The 14982-nt window shown below is 37.1% G+C and overlaps 2 protein-coding genes across 10 annotated transcripts in view; one reads left to right on the top strand and one right to left on the bottom strand.

Annotated features, from left to right (window-relative positions):
- Window positions 1-3418: 3418 nt before the first annotated feature.
- Window positions 3419-3925, bottom strand: LOC139437828 (POLG alternative reading frame-like). The gene has a single exon (XM_071212557.1). It carries the CDS (start codon window positions 3923-3925, stop codon window positions 3419-3421), a length of 507 nt encoding a protein of 168 aa, XP_071068658.1.
- NSD3 (nuclear receptor binding SET domain protein 3) overlaps window positions 3643-14982 on the top strand; it is a 109739-nt gene continuing 98399 nt past the window's right edge. For 2 of the 9 annotated variants that reach the window (XM_058290020.2, XM_058290017.2), the window contains exons 1-2: window positions 3643-4104; window positions 6961-9799. The gene's annotated coding sequence lies outside the window, so the exon portion shown is untranslated. The remainder of the gene's footprint in view (window positions 4105-6960; window positions 9800-14982) is intronic. The other 7 variants (XM_058290021.2, XM_058290025.2, XM_058290023.2 and 4 more) reach the window with 5 other exon arrangements.

Genomic DNA, 14982 nt, shown 5'->3' with positions numbered 1-14982 from the left:
GAGCGGGGGAGGCAGAAAGGGCGGGAACGGGAAGGAAGACGTTCTTCTCACCTTTTCTTCAGGACCCAGGACTGAAATGCTACGAAATCTTCATAGGGAAGTCGGAATGTATTCTAGGGAAATTGCTTTATAAACGTTCTCTTAACAGTTGTTGCTTATGATTACAGTTTGTGTAGAAATCTCAACGTTTGAAATGTGTATTGGGAACACTTCAGTTCCTAACATGCACAACTGAGCCATTTTGGTAAAGCGAAAGATCTAGAAATGTTCTTGCTACCTAGTTATCTCTTCCCATCCATTTTATCTAGCTGTAGAACAAAAACAAAAATATGAGTGGCTGAACTCTAACCACAGACAGCAAGGAATTGCTATCGCATGGAGAATATTTCTCTTAACACGTGAGCCGAACAGACTTTACTCATCCAGGGCTGCACAATTGTAAGAATGAAAGATGGCGTGTATTAAATTTCAGTAAGAAATGGAGCTCGCTTTTAATCCACAAAGCATATGCCTGCTAATAATCAAATGAATAAATTGTTAATAGGAAGAACTTTTCAGTTTGGCCACTAGGGGTCCCTTTGTGCATGTCTGATGCCCATCTCTCCACGTAGAGGTTTCATTTCGCGTTCTAAGTTCAATAGAAATAAAAAAATCTACAAAGCCTTGGTTTCTTTACTTTTCCCTCTGAGATTATTCTCTATGGTAAATTTTGAGCTCGAAAAGGCAAGGTGATTTTCACTTTAATTTCATAAATTAATCGATGCACTTCCATGTAGCTGTACTTTTCTGGAAAAGATGATAAAAGGATGCAAAAATATTCCTCTCAGTTCCCTGGGAGACATTTTATACTGGGAAATCTTCTTATTCATGCATTGTATTCATTTACAACCATGCACAGTGAAAATCATTAAGTATTCATAAACCAGATGAACAATTCTATGTGCAGTATTTGGAAGGAGATGAGGTAGTTTTTCTACCATGGCCATATGTCAGCAAACCTATTCTGCAAGGGAAAGAACCATTTTTGGTGAAATACATTTGTTCAAAGCAATGTCTGCCATTTCCTGTGACCAGGCCTGGCAATTATTATTTTATTTTATTTTTCACTTTTAGGATAAATGATTTATTATGTAAAGAGTGTTTGTCTATAATTTTCAGAAGAGAAACAAAATTGTGTCTCCATAACTCCAGTCCTGACCATTGTGTTACGTTGCTGTCTTAATAAATTGTTCATTTTCTATGGAGAAAAGGCATCTTCTGAACCTCAGAAGATGTTAGGTGCTGAAAATATAAATTATTATTTTAACAGGCATTTTCCTAAATATGGCTGCAGATCAAATGTATGCTCTAATATTTTTGCAGGAAGAGGCTATGCATCTACTTCACATAACTTCAATTTTAAACTTTTGTTGTCAGCATATCTACTAGAAACAGACTAAAATAAAAATCCCTGGAGACAATTTACCAGAGTCTCCTCAAGGAGAAATTCCAGGGGCCAAATCAAGGCAATAGTTTATCAACAAAGCAAGGAGGATCCAGGAAGATGGAAAAAGAAGGCTAGAGGTAGAAATGATTATCAGGAGAGGAGAGGAGACTAATTTAACCATTCTTTCAAGGAAACAGAATCAAACTGAAATGGGCTCAGGTGGCCCCTTTGGTTGTCTGTTTTAAAAAGACATTTATAACAAATATTGATTACTTTAACTTTTGATATTATACAAATTATGGGTTTAAAAATATTTAATGATTATAGTAATGGGAACCCTTAAGTCTCAATATCATCCTCAGTATCGATTATGTTAAAAATAAATACATTATTTCATGAACTATAACAAATGAACATCACTAGTACAAGGTGTTAATAATAGGGTGGTATATGGGGAAAATACACTAATGCAAACTATGGAATATAGTTAACAGTAGTATTTTAAGATTCTTTCATCAATTGTAACCAAGGTAGCAGATCAATGCTACGTGGCAACAATAGGGGGTAGAGGGGGAATGGGGCTTTTCTTTTTGCAGTAATGAAAATGTTCTAAAATTGATTGCAGTGATGAATGCATAACCCCGCGATTATACTGAGAGCAAATGATTGTACATTTGGATTGTATGGAGTGTGAATATATCTTAATAAAACTGCAAAACAAAACAAAAAAATCCTACCTGAATTAACCAATCTATCATCTCCCATGGATTTACTGTTTTCAGATGATTATAAAATACGAAATTCAACATTAGTAGTTTGTTTTCTCTCACAAAATAAAATGAAGACAGCCACCAAAACAACAAATACATTAAACTAAATCAATACATTAAAATTATAGTAATTAATTTTAAATAATTAAAATAATTGACCTACAGGAATCTTTCTTTTTAGTTTCTTGAGTGGTATTTACAGATAAAGATATCAAGAATTTCTTGAACAGTACCAACTAGTTCAGCAGTATAATGTCTACTTAGAAGGTCTACTAGTGATTATGGCTTTACCATTCTCAGAAAGCAGATTATTGGTTTCCTCGTCTGATTCCATCCGTATTTCCTTTGTACGTCTCTGTGCTTCAAGTCACTACTACCAGGCTCCACTAAATATCAAATCTACACACTCCTGAAGGACTAGCTCACTATATCCCGCACCTAGGACGGTCTATTGTTTCACATGCATTTCCCAGCATGGGGAGGGTTACAGAGAATTTTGACTGTCTTCCTCCTCTCGTTCTTGCGTGAGCCCTCACCGCCTTCAACTCAGAGGTCTAGCAGGGGGAGCAGCAGAGGGCCGAGGGCCCCGGCACGTGATGAGCACGGAGCCCTCTCGGTCCCCGGTGGCCTGGGGCGCAGTCGGCGCTGACGTCCTTCGCGTTACCCACAAGCCTCCGGGACGGCAGCGGGAGCAGGAAGAGATCCGGCGAGCGGGGCCGGGTGCCTGCCCGGGCGCTTCCTGGAAGACACTGAGATGCCGCCACACCTTATGTTTGCAGTCGGGAGAACCACCCGACGCGCACATCCAGGGGTGAAAGTGGGACCGCCCCCCAAGGCTTGAGTCCTAACTTGCTGCCTTGGTTTCCAGATGCAGACCCCTGTAGAATCGGGAGTTCTCTGATAGCTGTCGGACCCAAAGGAGGCAACAGGGCACATTAGTTATTCTACTCTTTCCCGGTTGTCTTGGCCCGGTACGCGTTTGTAGGTTATTTCTAACATTGTACAGCAGTGTCCCTCTGAGGAGGGCCATATGGTGTTTTAGATGTGCTGCTAGTCAATAAGTATCAACAACAACAAAAAAGTATCAACACGCCGAGCACAGTCTCACGGCCCAGGCCCACCCGCTCCTGTCTCCTAGGTTTGTTTTTGCTTTTCACTCTCCCTCCCCTCCTCCTTTCCTGCCTCTTTAGAGCTTTTATCGCCTGCTGGTCTCATTTCTCGTCTAGGCTCCCAGGCCGCTCGCCCCGCTGGTTCTCGCGCCTGGCCCCTCCTCTCCGCGCCCCTGACCAGGCTCTTCCTCCTTTTCGTCGCCGGCGACGCGCACCGGGACTGCATTTCCCGGCAGGCGCCGCGGCCAGCGGCCAATCAGCGGCGGAGGATTTGGCGGCGGCGGCGGCGGCGCCCGGGGAGCCGGGGCGGGGGGGGCTTTGTGCGCGCGGCGGCGGCGGGAGCGGGCGGCGGCGGCGGCGGCCAGGGCGCGGGCGGAGGCCGAGGGGGGCTCTCCACGGGCTGCCGCCGAGAGGCGTGCGAAGGCGGAGTCGAGCCCCGAGGACCTTGCTGCCTCTGCCCGGCCGCTAGCCACAGGCTCCTCTCCGGCGGCGGCGGCGGCTGCGCGGCGACCCCCCCATCGCTCCACCGCCCGGTCCCACCCCACCTCCAGCAGCCTTCCTCCTCCCGGCTCCACGCCCGGCCTGGCCCGGCCGTGGCCCTCCTCGGTGCCGGCCGCCATGGCAGAGGCGTCCGGCGCGGGGGAAATCTAGCCCGGGGATTTCATGCGGCCTAGCTCGGTTCCGTCTCCAGCCCTCTCGGCCGCGGCGGCTTCGCGCATCCAAGCCCCACTCCGGGCCTCCGTGTCTCTCCTGTGATCGCACTGACACGGCCGGGGGGTTAGAATGGAACAAACTGAAGGTAAAGTGCGTGTGTGTGTGTGTGTGTGTGTGTGTGTATGTATGTATGTGTATGTGCGTGTGTGTTGAAGGAAGAGCTGAGGAGGGAACGATGGCGAGGGAGCAGGGATGGGGCAGGGGGCGGAAGAGAGACCCTGGTGGAGATTGGAGGGAACCGGGTGACCTGAACGCGGTGGAAAGGAGTCTGGAGGGAGGAGCAGATGGCGAGGTTGGGGGTGTGGGAGGGATTGGGGAGGGTGGGACTGGGGAGGCCGGATTGGGGATTAGAGATGGAGTGGCGCTGAAGGGGGAATTGGGAATAGAGGTGGGATGGGAGCGGGAATTAAGATGGGAACCGGAGAGGTACAGAGAAGGAGAAGAGTTAGGTTACAGATAAGATTAGAGATTTGGGTAGTCTGAGAAATGGGAGGTTTGGGGGTGGAGTATGAGAACCAGAAGAATGGGGGAATGAGGTGGAATTTGATCGAGAAACGGGGGCATCTTATGGGATTCATGGGAGAAACGAGGGAACGAAAGTGGAGAGAAGGTGGATTAGAAAATGGAATGAGATGATTGAGAGTGGATCCAATTTAAGGAACGGAATTAGGAAACTGGAAGACAGAATTGGGATAGGGAAAAAAATAATAGAGTGATGAGAGGGACGAGAGCGATTGACTGAACATCAGGAAAGCGGGAGGAAAACGAGATGGGGGTTGTTAAAATGTTAAGAAAGGAAAGCTTTTTGTTCCTGTATTTATGTGTATTCTGTGCTTTTTCTTTAAAGGCTAGAGAAAAGAGAAGCTGGTGGTTATGGTGTTATGATTGTGAAATGGAGAGGTGTGGGTTTACTGTTTTGAGGGAAGAGAAGATGTGTTTGTGTTATGATAGAAAGATAGGGAAAGACATAGCCATAATTTGATGGTTTTGGTGAGGGATTGAAGAATATTCACATTTAAAGGGGGCAGGGGCAGCCATGTTTGCTCCCAGGCACTGCAGTGTAAATAAATTCCTTCTCCGACAACAGTATGAACGTGGAAGGATCCAGTTTAGATTATTAATCCCCTTTCTTTCTATTCATGAAATCTTTTCCCTTATGTCTTTGGTCATTTAAAATTATTCATGCGCACCAGAGAAGGTAGTGATGTTTTCCATCGTGTGTGTTTTGCTGTTTTTCCCTCTCTCTTTTTCCCTCTCCCTTCTGGTTGCAAACAAGGCTGATAAACTGCATATGTGAAATTTAACTCTTTTTATAAATTTCAAAACTAGCTTTTTTTTTTTTTTACGAGCTGAAGGAATCCCTGTTACTCTAAAATTTCAAACATGATCATGAAAAGTCTTTTAAATATTGAAAATTCATTTGTTTCAGAAGCCTCAGAAACAGTCAACATGTTTTCTGCAATTCTTTAAATAAACAAGGAAATTGCATCGGTTATTTTACTTGGTCTTGTATTCTTGGCAAAAGCAATGTGTGGGGGTGAGAAGAGGTAGGAAGCTCTGCTTGTGGCAGATTATCTTCTTGCTTTATTTTGAATGTTGGAAAATTGAAATGTGTGTATCTTAAAATGGTGTTTCTGATAGCTCTTGCTTGTAGGTGATGGGTGTGTTAAGAATAGGGTTTTGTTTTTTATAAAAGCTCTCCCTCCCCCATGCCTTCTCTTGCTTTCATGTAGCTGGTTGAATACAATCTCTAAATGCCAGTTCAGCACAGTGCAATGAACTATGAAGTAGGCATGCAGTTCTTAGAGCTTCATTGAGGTGCCAATTATTTTTAGTGGGAACTTCAGGTCACTCTCAGGAAAGCTACAATAATTCTTTAATGTATTCAAATGTTACTACTTGTGTCATTTGAAATAGTTGATATTCTAAAGGCTTAAATCCTGATAAACTTAACAGTAGATAAAGTGGAGCCTATTTTATTTTCATATTGAAAAGGAGTAAATGTTTGTTTTATAATTTTAATTGGGGTAACCAAACTTTAATTTTATATTGAAACTGTTTTCTAATATCAGGAAGGCTTGTTCAAATTGTAATATGATGGCCTAAAATCAGTTTTACTATGTATTGATTTAAACTTAGTGACAACAGCCTCTCAGTTATATAGAAGTTTAGGATGTGTTCTTGGTCTGTTGGAAAAATTTAATTGATTATCCTAGAGTGGTATTTTTTAAGAGTAATTTTAGTGTAAAGGCCAGGGGTAAAATTTTGATTTGACAGCATTCATTTCCATTCCAAAAAGTCATTTGGCACAGTTTTTAAAAATTTGCATGGAGATTTCTTTTTTATATCTCCCACTTGATTGATATCTTGCTTGTAATTGATTGGCAAGTTATATACATGGACTTTCAGTGCCATAAAATTTTAAGAAAGTGAAAAATCATTGTATTTTAAAATAAAAAGAAATCATGTTGGAAGCTTGAATTACTAGAAAGAATGTTTTCCTATGTATTCAACATTCTGTAAAGATCAGAATGTTTTCCTGTCATGAGTATTTTGGTTCCTTGGGCAGGCATCAGTAAGGCAATACTAGTTAGATAACACTTACTTAAATCCTAAACTTTGCTCTGGTTACCATCTTCTACTGCCCCCTGCTACCCCCTTCACACCCCTCCCTGCCTTTTTTTTTTTCCTAACCTTAAATTAACAAATGTTCTCTCTTGTACTGATGAGATTGAATGAATTTTGGGTAGAGGAAATTGTTGAGGAAAGTGAGGTTGATTGTCCCTGAATAACTGTCAAGTCTGATTCTAAAGACACCAGTTTCTGGAGTTTAAGATACTGTTTATAATAATCGTAATAGTAACTGCAAATTGCTGTTGTCCTCTTATAATGTGCTATAGTAGTATCTTCCATGCTTGATTTCCTTTTATCCTCCCAACAGTTTTATGAAGTCGGCTTTCTTACCTCCCTTTTACTTCTCAAGAAACTGAGTCTCCATCTTTCTACGGATGGAGAAACCGAAGTTAAGTAACTTGCTAACTTCAAACATATGGTAAATAGCAAAGCCAGTATTTCAGTCCAGTCTTCTAATTGCAGAACTTGGATCAACAGAGCTTTACTTTTGGGTTCTTAAAAAATTCAAACATGCTCATTATTTAAAATTTTAAAAATATTATGGAAGGCTATGAAGGGGGGGGAAAGTCATTAATTGTCTGCTAGCCCCCGCTGATAACCGCTGGGAAGTTGCTTGTGTGGCCTAGAAAATCTGTGCATATATATGTTTCTCTCAAAATACATACAAATGGTGTCTTACTATTTGCATTTTGTTTTTTGCTTTTGTGGCTTTTTTTTCCTTTTTGTCTTAACAGACTATCTGGGGCATCTTTTCAAATTAGTAAATATGAATCTAAAGCTTTTTAAGGATCACATAGTGTTCAATTGATTCGTATATTGATTAACATTTCCAGATTTTTTTCAATACAGTATAATTCTGTATGTACTGAATTAAGTCCCTAAGGGCCTCTTTACATGGAAGAGATAGAGTCCAAGTATTTTATTTGACAAGAGAGAAAACTGAGGCCTTGAGAAGTTTCAAGACTTTGTGACAAGCATGTTACCTGGCTCTTTACACCATGTCACTGTACTTCCTTACTTTGAAAGTATTTGATTTTTCTGTGAAAGTTCAATGTGAGGGGGAATACTCAAGGTTAGGGATGTTTAGTATAGGGAGTATGGGGGGAGTAAGTTCGAGTGAGACAAGAAACCTTGCCTATATTTTTTTCATACTTTGTCCACTATGTTGTACATATAGTATATGTACAGTATATTTTTATAGACATAAATGAGTCATGTCCAAGTTATCCTGAAGTTTGTGATTTGTTTGATGAGGTGGTTTTTGACAGGATATTTCCTGCTTTGATAAAATTATCAATAAAATAAGATAACAATGAAATGGAAAAATAACAGATCCGTCATGGGCCTGATAAAGGACCTGGAAGGAAAATTGAGACACTGGCAAGTTTTTAAAATAAGCTAAAATATCTAATTGAAAACAACTATTTTTAAAAAAATCTTAATAGACATTGTTGATTAGTTTGTTCTTAATTATTTTTATCAATCAGGAAGAAAGTGGGTTATCATGCATACTTGTTTATTGGGCTTCTTTAAAACAAAAAGTCTTGTTTGGCATAGACATTTAAAACATTAAAATCATCAAAGTTTAAAAAAATTTAGAATTTTGTATCTGGCAATAAAATCTGTTTCTTGGTTCAATGCTTTTTTAGTTAAAAAAAATAAAAGAACTGTCTATTATTTTGTGAAAGAGGAACTAAGATTTATTCCTTTGTTAATAAACACATCCAACATTTGAGTTTTTAAATGAATGGTGAGCTTTATTTCTGCAGGCTAATCTTTATATAAATATTTATAAAGATAAATTTAAAAGATTGATTATATTAAGACTAACACATTTTTAAAAAGCTTATGGAGTTCTGTTTTTGATTTTTACTGTTGTCCTTTGTAAGTACTTTTAAATATTTCTCCATGATTTTGTACCTGCAGAGTGTCTTATGAAAAGAAGATAAAAGGCTTATTGTAAATTTTGGGAATGTTCACTTTTTTACTAGGTGGATGTGTGCTGTTACTTCTAAAGTACATGTGCTTGTTGACAAGTTCTTAAATCTGAAAAAGCTCTTTGAAAAGGGATTCTTGACGTATTTAAAATTTTGAGATATAGATCTGTCATTGACTACAGTTAACTCTTTTTTTAATATTTTATTACTATGTTCCCTTTTCTATCTAGAATTAGGGCTCTTTTGAACAGAAGGGCAACACTGAAAGATAAAACATCTTCTAATTATACCTTTCATCTGTATGGCACCTTTCTAAGATGTTTGAAAGAATTCCCGTTTTTTTCCTTCTTTTTTTTTTAATGTGAAGTTGGGAACACTAATTATTTAACCCAATTTACAGATGGAAAAATTGAGATTTCAGGGACTCCTTAGGCCTAGTAGACTGCCCTGATACAGTAAGATCTTTAGATTTCAGTCTGATTTCTTTTTTAAAGTTTGTGTGTGTATGTCCTAACATTTTCCTCATGGCCTGCATTATTCTTATTTTAATAGATAATTAGGCTGTAATAACAATTAGGACATGCTTTTATTTTATTTTTTTTAATTTTGGTATAAGTTTTATACCTACTTCCTAAAATATGTAGGTAGGTATTTTAAATATAAGAAATGTGGGCTTCCTGGGATTTTGCTATGAAACAAAATTTAGCTTATCAAATTGATTTGAGGTTAAGATGATCATATGGAGATTTGCTTAGTAACATTTTGGCCAGAGACAAAACAGTATTGTGTCTGTTGAATCTTGTATTATCAAAATCTCTTAGCTTTGGAGGCTTAAACCGTAAAAAACAACAAAAACTTAAAAATAAGCATTTTAAAGCCTGTTTTAAGTTGTGAAGGATGACGTATTAAAAAAAGGAGCATAAAACCTAAATGTGCAGTATAAACAAATAATTAGAAAGTGAACATCATGATACCACCACCCAGACCCTTTAAGAAGAGCTGCAGAGGCAGCTTCCTTGGTTCAGGTGGTACTGCCTTGATGGTAATTGAACTTAAGGGACAAAAGTATACTGATATGCCAGGGCTTTTTTGTTTTGTTTTGTTTTTGTTTGTTTTTTCTCAGGAGATCTTGAAAAAGTCATAACCGTGAGGAGTCAGCAGTGTAAAAAGTGAATGACCAGTTTTTGTTATTATCAAATGAGAAATCTAGTAAGTAAAAAAAAAAACCCCACCCACCTAACATTGTGTAGGCATTTGGTGATTTGAAATCTTGGTGCCTTATTAACAGATGTGAAACAAAAAATAATACTGAGTTCTACAAGAATCATGCCATTTCATATAGCGTTGCTGATTCAGTTTTGATCTCTTTTGCCATTTTTCTTCGAGTCAACTATCAGTTTTAGATCAGTGTGCAAACTCTTAATGATTTTTGCTGAGAAAACGTCAGTTTGTCTATATTGTTAATCTCGTAATTATTTTATTTAACAAAAACTAGTTTGGCTCTCTTGCTTTCACATTAATGTAACCACTCAAAATTACTTACCTGAAAAGTAATCAGTACTGACAGTCTGTATTTGAGCCTTCATCCTTGGTACCTCTTGAATCTTAATGTTTGTATATTTTGGCCAGGTAAACCAGATTTCTTTTGAAGCTGGAGAAACTTAATTGTGCTGCCCTGGCCTTCTGAACTGTTTTCTTACATGTTCAGAAGAGTTAAATGTTGACTCTGGAGGATTATGATAGCAGAGAAAGTTGAATTGTTTTTTCCTCTATCCTCCAAATACAGTCTATTTACATAAAACTCTGCAATGTGAACTTTGAGAACGACTTTTTAAAGTAACATATCTGCATAAATAAATTAAAGCCTTCATATGGTTATAAATTTGGTCATTTAAAGCTCTCTCTTTTTTTTATCTCTGCATAAACCAAATGCATTTAGAATATAGCATTTCATATTTGTGATGAGAAACTTCTTACTGTGCCATTGTACTGTGTTTTTGAATTCCTTCCTGTAATGCAGTAGAATGTTACCCTTTTTTATTCCCACTAAATGTTAAACATATTCCTTGCTTATTTTTCCCCTCCGAGTATGATAAATCATTATTTTAAATCTTGGAATGAAGATATATGTTTAGTTTTCCTTGACATGCAAGTAAATATGATTTGATATCATTATTTAAAAAACCTAAATTAGGGAATTTGGTTTTTTTTTTGTATAAAATAGACTTAATGTGCTTTTGATCACCTTATGGTTCCTGTGTTGTCACCACCTGAACAATTAACCTTGATCATTAGAATTTATTTTATCATGTGATAGAAGTAGTTAAGATATTGGGGTGCATATGTGCATGCATACACATAATGTTTCTAGGACATGCTGATGGGCTTTGTTAGTTTTATTTTTTAATGAGAAACTTGAACTTTTCTGAAGTGTTTTAAAGTAACATTTATTAAGTATAAGTTATGAAATGATTATTTATTGTAGAGAAATTGAAAACCAAGAAGGTATGAAGAAAATTAAAATCATCTGAACTCTCCTATCAGCTGGAAGTAATTACTATTATATTTGTCTCTATGTCCTTCTAGTATTTTTTCTTATGCACATATTTTTTACGAAATTGGAATTGTACATGAGTACTATTTTTGTACCATATTTTTTTGTTTACTGCGTTGTGAAATATTTTTTTTGAAAAATTTTAAAAGCAGTACATTATTTTATTGTACAGATGTGCCATAATCTGTTTGCCATTCCCATGTTGATAGTCTTTTTTTTTTATATTATAATTTGATCAGTATCCTTCCACATTAAAAAACTGTATTACTCTCATTTCATTAAAATAAATTCCTAGAAGTAGAATTACTCAAAAGCTATGAACATTTTGAAAGCTTTCGATTCATGTTTCCAAAGTGTATTCCATTCCAGAAAGGGTTTTTTTCCATTTTTTTTTTTTTGAGGGCCTGGGGCCAGGAATTGAAACTGGGATCTCGTATGTGGGTAGTTGGCGCTCAACCAGTGAGCTACATCGGCTCCCCTGAGTTATTTTTTTGTTCATTTTGCTTGTTTGTTTTTGTTTTTTTAGGAGGTACTGGGAACTGAACCCAGGACCTCCCCTATGGGAAGCAGACATTCAACCACTTGAGCCACATCCACTCCCCCGTTTTTCTTAATAACAGCTTTATTGAGATATAATCCACTTACAGACAATTCACTCATTTAAGGTGTACAATCCACTTATTCTTACTATATTCAGTGTGTGCACCCATCACCACAACGAGTTTTAGAACATTTCCAGAACAGTTTTAGCAATATCAGGGTAAAATTTATACTTCCTTGTGACTTAACTTCTAAAGTGTAGCACACACATGCAAGAACAGAGCAGTTTCAGTAATATATACCTTATACCCATTTATGAATGAGATTTAGAGAATCATCCATGAAAAGAACATCTGTGTATGTCCAATATTAAGAAAACCTGACATAAAGTTTAAGCTTATGAAAAAAAAGTGAGGCGGATTTTTTGGATTATAAATCATTCTCCTGTCTAGTCAAGATGTCTTCATTGAGAGAGTGTCATAGGTGGTTTTTAAAATACTTTTTTTTTTTTTTTTTAGTTCAAATTTGATTTGGAAACACTCTGTTTTAGAAAACTTCTATGGAAAGTATGCCATAGTTATAATTAACTGTAGCAAACTTGGCACCTTAAAGAAAGTATGGTTTCATTCATTTATTCATTCATTCATTCACTTTTTAGGAGGTACTGGGGATTGAACCCAGGACCTCATACGTGGGAAGCAGGCACTCAACCACTGAGCTAAACTGGCTCCCCATGGTTTTATTCCTAAGAGAGGTTTGCTTTGCTTGAACTGTCCTTCACCCCTGAAAGTTGTTCTGTTTATTTAAGCTATTGAACAAAACTTTTTTTCTCTTAAACTAGGTGGGTAGAGGCATGTAAGGCAAATGTCAAGGAAACCGGAGTTCCTAGCCTTACTTTATCTCTTACCATTGAGCCTTAGTGTTCTTATCTCTAAAGTGGAGATGAATATTATTACTTCTTGCAGTTATAGAGGTTCAAATTAGAAATGCTAGAGTGTGCCTGGAACTATACCAGGCATGGTGGTTGATAATATTTGTTTTTTTTGTTTGTTTGGTTTTTTGGGTTTTTTTTGTGGTTGATAATAAATGACTTTTTTAATATAAGAAAAATAATGTACCCAAAATGAACTAGTGTCTAGTTTCATGTTTAATAGATGAAGAAATGAACTCAGTTGGTCTGGGCTCATTCTCATGAAATCTAAAAGTTCAATATTAGTGCCTGAACAGCGGCTTTGCTTGGGTTACAAGGGTGTTGCTCAGTTGGTAAGAGAATTCATGCTGGTACAGGTATGAACATGAAGTTAACTTTTCATCTGAATTTGCTTCTGTTGTTTTTATGACTTTATGATGGTTATAGCTTTACCAAAGCTTAGTGTTCTGATTAAGCAAACAGGTGATAATGTAAAATTTGAATATGTTGTGTGATGTTCTTAATGTTCTAATTTTTATTGCTTACTGTAAAAACTTAAGTGTTGAAAACAATTGAACCTAAAATACTAAGTGATAAACCTGATGAACCAAACAAAACTGGACCTTATAGGGAAGGTAAACTTAGTAAATTATTATTTTAAATATTATGGTTAATTGCTTAGTACTTTTTAAAATGTACATTTTGTTTCTGTCATAAACTCTTTTGCTTCCCAGTGTGGGAATGAGAATACAAGGTAGAAAGAAGTAAAATTTGAACATTTGCAGTTTAGAGAATGAATCTCAGGAGCCATTTTCCCTTTACTATAATTTAAAAGCTTGTTGGGTAAAGAGGAAAATATGTGGCTGAACTTGTTAGTTTACTAGATTTCATAGTGAATGGAACAAGATGACTGATATAAGTTATGAGTCCTTATTTTGTAGTAATTTTCATTGTGAGTCGGTATCCTTGATGTAAGGAATTGGAAAATAATTTAATGTAAATTTCCTATAAGTGGTAATACCATGTCTGTTTTTGCTGGGTGTGGTCAAGAACAAAGTGAAGGCAGTTGAGGTTAAATCATAGATAAAGGAAACACAGTGTTTTACTAGTAAGTTTTGTATTGGTTAAAGGCAGTTCAATAGTATTGTGGTTTAGTCAGGAAAAAATAAGAACTGCAAAGCAACCTAAATTATTGTGTAATTTAATGGAGTCATAGTCATGTGAAAACTGTGTGATTGAGTTTCATGACAGGAATTGTGGTTAAATTAAATAAGATACAGTTTTTGTACTTTAATTATATTCCATCTTATGCAGGTCACTTCCTAATACAGAATATTTGAATGCCCTTGACTCTCATCCTTCTCTTAACACATTTCTTTAACTTTTTATTTTGAAATTATTTCAAACTTATAGGGCAGTTACAAAAAGAAAACAAACTCCATACAGAGAACTCCAGCTTAATAGTTGAACCTGGGACCTCATACATGGGAAGCAGATGCTCAACCACTGAGCTACACCTGCTCCCCTTTAATAGATTTTTTTTTAAAGGAGGTACTGGGATTGAACCCAAGACCTTACACTTTGGAAGCAGGCACTCAACCACTGAGCTGCATCTGCTCCCCAATGAGAGTTGGTTTTTTCATTTGTTTGGATTTTTTAAAAGAGGTACTGGGGTTTGAACCCTGGACCTCATACATGGGAAGCCTGCGCCCAACCACTTGAGCTATACCTGCTCTCCCCTTAATATGTTTTTAATGGAAAATTTTAAGTGAAAGTTTCAGAAAATATTTGGGTTGGCTACACTAGTTTAACTACAAAAGTTAAACATATTGTGGAATAGATAGAATTTTACTTTTAACAGTAGTGTTCCATTGTTAGAAATACAAACTCTGAGAAATAAAATAAAATTAGAAAATGTACAACTTTTCTAATACACATTGATTACTTTGAGAATTTTTAGAGAAAAATATGGTGGTCATGCTGACTTTACCCCCTAAAATCTTAATAATATAGATAAGTATTGGTTGTAAATTTCATATAATCGATATTACAAATTGTGGATATATTTAAATAATACAAAATATGGAAGGTTAAGACTTTAATTTTTAAAATTACATATTCTTGTCAGAATGAAAATCCAAACCATACAGTTATATATTGATAACTAGAAGGAATTGCAGCCCATTTCCATTATTTAGGGTCATTTCAGATATCTGTATCACCCGATTTAACTCCCCTTATGGAATATACATAGTAAATCAGAGTCAAAGATGATGTAGCTCCTCAAAAATCTATGCAGCTAACTTAGAGGTAGAATTAGAACTAAAATTCAAGTCCCATGACTGCAGGAATGTCAGAGTACATACTTCTGCTTTGTGGACATTTTAC

Source organism: Dasypus novemcinctus, chromosome 29 (assembly GCF_030445035.2).
Source record: "Dasypus novemcinctus isolate mDasNov1 chromosome 29, mDasNov1.1.hap2, whole genome shotgun sequence".
NCBI lineage: Eukaryota > Metazoa > Chordata > Mammalia > Cingulata > Dasypodidae > Dasypus > Dasypus novemcinctus.
The sequence above is the reverse complement of the archived record's forward strand: the minus strand, read 5'-3'. Positions and strand labels throughout refer to the sequence as shown.